Genomic DNA, 9,367 nt, shown 5'->3' with positions numbered 1-9,367 from the left:
GGACTTGGACCCCAAACCAGAATACAGTCAGAGTTTTTAAAGGCAGAGTTGGGGTGGACTCGGCAGTAGATTATTGGGCCACGACTGCTGGCTCAGCAGTAGGTGAGGAAAGGGGATGTTCAGAAGGGCTATCAGGATAAAAAAGACTGTCAGGATATTGGAGGCCTCGTTATTATCAAGTCAAGGCCGTTTCTCCCTCTAATGAGGTACTAACATGAGAACAATGGGAGTTTCCTGGTGGAATGTCGCATTTCTCCTATCAAGCCTTCTCATTACTGAGATTTAGGTTTAACTTTGTTTCCATTTTCTTCCGCCTCAGCCTTAGCCTCCTTCAGTTTTATGGAGGGGAGGGCGATGTTAGAGCTAAATCGAGGTGGGTACAGCCTTTTCTTGGCCTCCACAGTACACTCTCTCTCTTAAATAAATAAATAAATAAAATCTTAAAACAAAACAAAACAACAACAACAACCTTAGCTGGGGCACCTGGGTGGCTCAGTGGGTTAAGCCTCTGCCTTCGGCTCCGGTCATGGTCTCAGGATCCTAGGATGGAGCCCAGCATCAGGCTGACTGCTCAACAGGGAGCTCTGCCCACACCGCACCCGCCCCCGCCTGCCTCTCTGCCTACTTGTGATCGCTCTCTTAAAAAAAAAAGCCTTAGCATTTTTACTGATAAGAACTGGAGGTTATATCCTATAAATATGTTACAAGAAATTTATTTTTAAATTATTTTTTAAAGATTTTATTGATTTATTTGACAGGGAGAGAGTGAGATCATAAGTAGGCAGAGAGGCAGGGAGAAGGGTGGAGGGAAGTAGGCTCCCCGCTAAGCACAGAGCCATATTCAGGGCTAGATCCCAAGACCCTGAGATATTGACCTGAGCTGAAGGCAGAGGCTTAAACCCACTGAGTCACCCAGGCGCCCCATGTTACAGGAAATTTATTAAGAAACTTCCCTTTTCTGGGGCGCCTGGGTGGCTCAGTGGTTTGAAGCCTTTGCCTTCCGCTTGGGTCATGATCTCAGGGTCCTGGGATCGAGTCCTGCATCGGGCCCTCTGCTTGGCAGGGAGCCTGCTTCCTCCTCTCTCTCTCTGCCTGCCTCTCTGCCTACTTGTGATCTCTGTCTGTCAAATAATTAAATAAAATCTTAAAAAAAAAAAAAAAAAGAAATTTCCCTTTTCCGTACCATTTTTCTGCTTCTCCTACCCTTTTCCATGTGGTGTCCTGTCTGCAGTCAACGTTGAAAAGTCTGGTTCTGCCAGTTTCCAAGCGGTCTTCAGAATGATTTGCATAGATACAGCTATTATGTGTCCATGGGATGAAGTTAGCCCCGAATCCTACTCCACTATCTTCCCAGAAGTCCTAAATTTGCCTTTTGAAAAGACTGGACAGAGGCCTGTTTCTCTCTTGATTATAGGATTCATTTATTTACAATACGGAGGTCAGAACTAGAAAATGGTTATCTTTTATTTTCTAAATTTTCTAAGGTTACTGCATTGTTCAACCTGTCATGCTCTTAATTATTCCCCTTACAGTTCTTTGCAAGTAGCTCCCATTAATATTCCTTATGAGATCAGGACAGCAAATACGAAAGTGGGTAAAAGGAAACTTCCACTAACACAGTCTGGGGATTAGAAGGGAGAGCCTTACTACTCAACTTCAATTAGAGGCATACTTTTAATTAAGACTCCAATAGTAGAATCGTAGTAAGAATGATCAATTACAAGCCCCAAGAGGAAAAGGTATACATGCATTAAATCTTGTAGAAGAAGCTGATAATCCCTACAGTGCAAGGTTGCAGGGGTCTTGCCTCACTGAGTCAAAGAATGAATCTAACAGAAAAAAACTGTAAAATGAAAGTTTATTAAGTGAAGGTGAGAACAGAAATGAAAGAAAAGTATCCTTCTAGAGTCCTGAATGGGCAGCTGGAGGCCTTTTATGGTTGATCTTTTATGGAAAACTGACCAGAGAACTTGGTAAATATTCTAAAACAAGTAAGACAAATATTGTGGGTTTGTATCATGAGACTATTCTGTCTATATTTAGAACAAACAAGGTCGTTGGGACTCCTGGGTGGCTCAGTGAGTTAAGTATCTGCCTTTGGCTCAGGTCATGATCCCAGGGTCTTGGGATCCACTGTTCTCTGGGCTCCATGCTCAGCAGGGAGACTGCCTCCCCCTCTCCCTCTGCCTGCTGCTCCCCCTGCTTGTGTGCTCTGACAATCTAAAATCTTTAAAAAAAAGGAAGAACAAGCAAGGTGGATTCGGTTTCTTCCTTTCACTCTGGTACATATCTCACCGATAACATTTCTCCACATCTGGCATTTCTTTGCGCCTGGTAAGGAGCCCCCCTGGCGAGCCTAGCAGCCCTCTACGTCTCTCCCTTCATAGCCTTGCCTATCCCTTAGGTACAACTCAGGTAACGAGAAATTGTCGTCACCCTGCAGTCTCTTCTTTCTAATGGACTTTCACTCAAAATAATCCTTCTGAATTTTCTTTTTTTCATAAAATGTCTTCCCCTCGTTTGTTGGACTTGGCTATAGTTTTGCCCTAAACTGCATGTTCTGAATTGCAATGCTCTGCTATTGACTTTCACTTTTACGGTTAACACCACCCACATCTGGCAGTTTAGCTTAATTTGATATTTTCCTTAGACACCAAATGAATTGATAAACAGAAGGTGTGCAAAACTGTCATCAAGAGAACATCTGGAGAATTCAGGAAAGAAAACCCGTGAAACGATTCTTTATTCTGAGGCTTCCAGGTCTTTACTTCTTCTCTTTTCAGGTGGTTGAGAAGAAAAGGTAGACAGGGAGTCGTGCGCCGTTATTTCCAGAAGTGCCAAAAGTGCTGGACTCTTCCGCAGTTAGAGGTTCAGTGCCATGCACTATGTAAGAGTAACGCAGGTCTTACCAGACCCTGGAAGAGCCCAGCAACCATACAGATCCTGAATTGCAAAGCACATAAAAGATATCTATGCATCTTTCGCGAGCATTCGCATTCGTAGAACCTCTGCGCTATTTCACGGTCCCCATCGGCTTCTTAATTTAGCCGTCTTCACTCCAGACAAAAACAAAGACCCTACGACTACCCCCTCCCACTATCAGAGTTTACTTAACTAGCACTACCCAAGAGTTCTCTGCGTCTGGTGATTACGCTTTCCCTGACAGACGTGTCTATCAACCAATAACTTGTCCGAATTGACAGCCCTCCCGTCCCCTGGTAGGGGATCGCCATGTGGGCGGGGCGGAGGCAGCTAGCAAGTTCAGTGGAACCTAAACTGACGTGCGTCAACAAAGGTCATGTGACACGAACCGATCACGTCAATTGGCCGTGCCTGCTTTGGGGCGGGAGAAAAGGGCGTCACGGAGATTTGGGGTTCGCACTGTGACACAATTACAACTTTGTGCTGGTGCTGGCGAAGTTTGAGATTCTAGGAAATACTCCCTTTACTGCGAGCTTCCGCCTCTCCTGCTGTCTCCGCCTATTTCGCGATGTGATTCCATAGCCGAGCCCCGCAAACCTGGCATCCACTGCTCTTGCCATTATCTTGGGATTTTTCGTCGCCGTCACCCGGGGTGGAGGCGGCAGCTGCGATAAAGTTGTGCCAGTTTTACGCGACGAGAGCTTCTTTTCGAGCTCTTCACTGGGTGGTGGTGGGTTTCGGCATTGGATTTTACATTTGTTGTGTGCTCATGAAATCCTGCGAAGTATCTCTCGCTACCGCCGCCGCTGCTTTCGGCGATGAGGGAAAGAAAATGGCGGCGGGAAAAGAGAGTGGCGAGAGCAAGGAGGGGTCCTCTAGCTTGACAGCAGAAGAGAGGGAGGCGCTCGACGGATTGGACAGGTACGTCTGCCGTCATTCTCCCAGCTGATTTCGCACCGGCTGCGCGGCTCTCCTGGGAGGCCCATACAGCTTGCTTAATGGTAGCAATTGGGGGCTTATCTCCGCGCTGTGCAGACGGCCTCCGCTACCGAGGCCTTGGGCTCTGGAGGAAACCTGGCAGTGGCTTTCCCGGAGTGTTAACGAGCTGCTTGTATTTCTTTATACAGCCGTCTCTTCGGGTTCGTGAGGCTTCATGAAGATGGCGCCAGGACTAAGACCCTTTTGGGCAAGGTAGGCAATAGCAGGCCCAGACTTTCATTCCCAACCTTGCAGGCTTCCTGCACCCACTGCCTCCGAGATCAATCAACGGCCCTGTGGATGGAACTAAAAGCATCTTTTTGCTTTTCTCTCATTCGGGATACCTTGCTTACGGCCTTACGAAATGTTATTTTGTAGTTTGAGTGGCCGAGACGGCGGCGCTCTGGTGCTCCGCTCAACAGTTATTTCACAACGTTTCGGGTAGGAGATTTCTGAATCCTGTCATCACGTTATAGTGAATGTAAGCACTTCTAAAAATTTCCTACTTACATATTACTTTTCTCCTGGTGGTTGACTTGTGATGTAATTTTTACTGAACGTTTAGGTACGCTTCTTATATCCCTACTTTCAAGAGGAGTAAGTGAAAGTTACTTTACAGCCGTGTAGAGTTTGTATTTTGTATTTAACCTGTAAATACTGATTTGCATGTGACCTTAAGTTGTTTACTTGTTTGAAAGCTGCAGAAACACTGCTGTGAATGCGATTGTAGGAATCTGGAATTTTTTTGGAGTCCTTTTTCCTGTGTCTGATAGAGACCACGGAGGATTTCCTCTTTATTTGTGTGAAAAGTTGTTGGCACTACCCTTTAGTTAATGGCTGCTCCTTCGACCAAGATGGCGGGAAATAGAGGGAGGAGAAAGGAAAGGGGGAGGCGGAGCTTTCGGAAAGGGAAGAAATATAAACAGGGAAATAAAAGCAGTAAGTAGGCCTCTCTATCAGCTAGTGTAGTTTGATGGTGCTTAGTAAAAGCCACTATTATTTAAAAGTACAATTAGTATAGTTCTCAAGTTTCAGATTATATATTTGTAAATCTAGATAATATACCCATCAACCTGTAGCACATGTTGTTACTTTTATATAAGCTGCTGCACAAAAGCCATGCCGTTTCCTTCTCTGTCATTTTTCATCTCCTGAGTAAAATCTGTCTAAAATGTCGGCTGTCATCTGGCACCATGAAAGTTGGTCTGTGTGCAACAAATACCTTCCATTACATATTTTCTACGTAAAGCAGGTTAACTATGAATTTGATTAGTTGATGTTGTAATTGTGAAGGAAGTATTAAATACTTTTATTTATTTATTTATTTATTTGACAGATAGATCACAGGTAGGCAGAGAGAGGAGGAGGAGGCAGGCTCCCTGCTGAGCAGAGAGCCCCATGTGGGACTCCATCCCAGGACCCTGAGATAATGACCTAAGCGGAAGGCAGAGGCTTTAATCACTGAGCCTCCTTCTCCCTCTCCCTCTGCCATTTCCTTGCTTGGTTTTTATCTCTCTGGCTCTCTGGCTTTATATCTCTCCGTTAAATAAATTAAATAAATAAAATCTTAAAGGAAAAAAAAAAGAAAAAGTAAAAATAATTAAAAAATGGATGAAGTTAATGTTAATAATACACTTAATCAAATATCTAAAGTTACTTTACTTTGTTATTAGTGAATTTTTTTTTTAAGATTTTATTTATTTGCCAGACAGAGATCACAAGTAGGCAGCAGGGGGGCGGTGGGGCAGGCTTCCAACTGAGCAGAGAGCCCGATGTGGGGCTTGATCCCAGGACCCTGGGATCATGACCAGAGCTGAAGGCAGAGGCTTTAACAAACTGCTGAGCCACCCAGGTGCCCTATTAGTGAATTTTTAAAAAAGATTTTACTTTTTAAAAATTTTATTTAGTATTTATTTATTTATTTATTTTTATTTTTTATTTTATTTAATTTTAAAATTTTTTATTTTCATTTTATTTATCATTTATTTATTTTTATTTTTATTTTTATTTTTATTTTATTTATTAGAGAGGCGGGAATGAGAGCTCACACATGGTGGGGAAAGGGAGAGGGGAAGGATAAGCAGGTTCCTTACCAAGCCGAGAGGCCAATGTGGGGCCAGATCCCAGGACTCTGGGATCATGACTTGAACTGAAGGCAGATGCTTAATGAACTGAGCCATCCAGGCGCCCCTTATTAGTGAATATTTTATACCTTTTTTATACACAGTCTTTCTGACATCTGTTTTCAAATTACAGTACATCTCAATTTGAACTTGCCACATTCCAAAATTTGAAAATCACAGGTTGTTACTGGTTACTGAAATGCAATAGTCATTTTTCCCCATGCCTATTTGAAAGTAGTGTTTTTTATGAACAAAGACCAAAGTAATTATTCAGATCTCCAACTCATAAAAAGTCATTAAGGAGCTCCTATATTATATATCTTTGGCAAGTCTTTCCCCCCATTTTTTGTAAGGAACATATTCTTTTCATTTCTAGAGCAATTTCTTTCTTTCTTTCTTTTCTTTTTTTTTTTTAAAGATTTTATTTATTTATTTGATAGAGAGCACAATTAGGCAGAGAGGCAGGCAGGGAGAGAGAGGAGGAAGCAGGCTCCCTGTCGAGAAGAGAGCCCGATACAATTCTGGGCCTGATCCCAGGACGCTGGGATCATGACCTGAGCCGAAGATAGAGGCTTGAACCCACTGAGCCACCCAGGTGCCACTAGAACAATTTCTTATAAATACACATTATCTCAAGAAGGATGCAGTTATATTTCTTTTCTCTTAATGCTTATATTTTTCATTTCTAGGCTGTTCGCTGCTACGAATCTTTAATCTTAAAAGCTGAAGGAAAAGTGGAATCTGATTTCTTTTGTCAATTAGGTCACTTCAACCTTTTATTGGAAGATTATCCAAAAGGTAATGTTTTTCTTTTTTAAAAGTTTGGTTTGATATATGTATGCAGATTGTTTTTTATTTTTTGTCTTGGATAAATTGTTTTTGTTTTTTTTGTCACAGACAGCTACTGTTTTTTATTTTATTTTATTTTGTTTTGTTTTATTTTTTTTTAAAGATTTTATTTATTTATTTGACAGACAGAGATCACAAGTAGGCAGAGAGGCAGGCAGAGAGAGAGAGGTGGAAGCAGGCTCCCCGCTGAGCAGAGAGCCCGACACGGGGCTCGATCCCAGGACCCTGGGATCATGACCCAAGCTGAAGGCAAAGGCTTTAACCCACTGAGCCACCCAGGCCCCCCAGCTACTGTTTTTTAATCTCTCCTAAATACATTAGATAATGAGAAAGAGAGTAAGTAGAAATGTGAAATTTTATATAATTTCATGTAAATAGTAAATTTGATCATTCCATAAAACTCTTTTTAAAGATTTTATTCATTTGTCAGAGAGAGAGAGAGCCTGAGAGAGCGAGCCTGCACAGAATGGAGAACAGCAGGCAGAGGGAAAAGCAAGCAGACTCCCCACTGAGCAGGGAACCTGATGTGGGACTCCATCCCAGAACCCTGAGATATGACCTGATCCAAAGGCAGATGATTAACTCACTGAGCCACCCAGGTGCCCATAAAACTCTTAACACCTTACAGTGTAAATGGGTACTTTGCTTGTTCTTGTGAAAATCTGTGTTCTTTAAGATCTTTTTATTTATTTGTCACAGAGAGCGCGAGCGCACAGGCAGACAGAGTGGCAGGCAGAGGCAGAGAGAGAAGCCGGCTCCCTGCCAAGCAAGGAGCCGATGTGGGGAACTCAATCCCAGCACCCTGGGATCATGATCTGAGCAAGCCACAGGCAGCGGCTTAACCAACTGAGCCACCCAGGCGTCCCATATGTATTTTAAAATCTTAATTGGTAACCTGTTATTTAGTTTGATAATTTTGTCTATAAGTACAAATTTGGACATACTAGAAAAAGTAAGTCTGGACAGTTTTCTAGCACCATCAAAGCAGTTCTTAATTTTCAAAAGTGTCTTACAAATTTAACTCAGTTCTGACATTATATACCTGGAGATGTTAAAATTCCATGGGTAAAGGAGTTACTTGTATATGACAGCTCCATTTCAGATACCAGTTGCGAGTCAGGGTTGTTACCTATGCTTCTTATCAACCAGCTATATAAATCACAGGTTCCACAATCCTCTCCTTTGGTTTGATATTTTATTAGAATGATTCACAAATGTCAGGGGAACATTTGTTAATTTATTATAAAAGATGTTATAAAGGATACAGGTTGAACAGCCAAATGAAGAGGAATATAGGGCAAGGAATGGAATTATCCTGAGCTCAGGAACTTATCTCTCTCTGAGAAACCAGGGGTGTATTTACCAAATCAGAGTCTCATAAACTTCTCTAATTCCAATGTCCAACAGTTTATTATAGAGCTTAATTTGCATTATTTTCCCCACCATCCCAGCTTCATTTTGAAACTATTCATAAATTGTCTCTGGCAAAAATTCTGTTGAGACAAAAGAGCCTCTAATGAAAAACAAAAACCATTGCTACCTAAACTCAGGAAATTCAGAATGTTTTAGGAGCTCTCTGCCAAGAACAGGGATAGAGATGCTCTTATATATTTTTTATTCTGCAAACACAAATGGTATTTTTTTTTTTTAAGATTTTATTTATTTATTTGACAGAGAGATCACAAGTAGGCAGAGAGAGGGGGAGAAGCAGGCTCCCTGCTGAGCAGAGAGCCTGATGTGGGGCTCATCCCAGGATCCTGAAATCATGACCTGAGCTGAAGACAGAGGCTTAATCCTTTGAGTCACCCAGGTGCCCCACAAATGGTATTTCTTTTTTGTTCTTGATTTTGTTTTCCATTTTAGTTTGAAAATATTTAAAAGTCCACCTTCATCATATTATATGTAATAATACAGATAATCAAATATAAGTTTGAACTTTGAAGAACATTTCCCATTCATTTAGAGTATTTTTTTTCTCAGAAATAATGGGGCAAGGGGCACCTGGCTGGCTCAGTCATTAAGCATCTGCCTTTGGCTCAGGTCATGATCAGTGAGTAGCCTGCTTCTTCCTCTCCAGGTCTCTGTGCTTGTGTACCCTCTCTCACTATCTCTCTATGTCAAATAAATAAAATCTTTCGGGAAAAAAAAAAAGGAAAGAAAGAAGTGGAGGTAAATAATGAGGTAACCTTTTAAGATCTGTGCTTTTCCTAGTTCTACACTGCTGGCCAAAGATCATTATTCATTTAGTTAAAAATTACTTTGAAAATGCTTTTTCCTCTTTACCAGATAATCTCTACATCAAAGAAAAACCATCCTATAAGTAAGAGTCTGTTAAATTTTTGGTAGTAAATATCTTGGTTGAATTGGATGGTATGTTAAGATTTTTAGCAGACGTGTTCAGAAACAGTTGGATAATTGTTTTTTGTTTTTTGTTTTTTTTTAAGATTTTATTTATTTATTTGACAGAGAGATCACAAGTAGGCAGAGAGGCAGGC

The 9,367-nt window shown here is 41.6% G+C and overlaps 1 protein-coding gene across 4 annotated transcripts in view; it reads left to right on the top strand.

Annotated features, from left to right (window-relative positions):
* The first annotated feature begins 3,355 nt into the window (after window positions 1–3,355).
* LOC125092595 (lysine-specific demethylase 6A-like) overlaps window positions 3,356–9,367 on the top strand; it is a 172,952-nt gene continuing 166,940 nt past the window's right edge. For all 4 annotated transcript variants that reach the window (XM_047716962.1, XM_047716961.1, XM_047716963.1 and 1 more), the window contains exons 1-3: window positions 3,356–3,843; window positions 4,050–4,113; window positions 6,713–6,821. In XM_047716962.1, coding sequence (XP_047572918.1) covers window positions 3,692–3,843; window positions 4,050–4,113; window positions 6,713–6,821 — 325 coding nt within the window. In that variant the 5' untranslated portion in view covers window positions 3,356–3,691. The remainder of the gene's footprint in view (window positions 3,844–4,049; window positions 4,114–6,712; window positions 6,822–9,367) is intronic.

This window comes from Lutra lutra, chromosome Y, assembly GCF_902655055.1.
Source record: "Lutra lutra chromosome Y, mLutLut1.2, whole genome shotgun sequence".
Taxonomy (NCBI): Eukaryota; Metazoa; Chordata; class Mammalia; order Carnivora; family Mustelidae; genus Lutra; species Lutra lutra.
The sequence above is the reverse complement of the archived record's forward strand: the minus strand, read 5'-3'. Positions and strand labels throughout refer to the sequence as shown.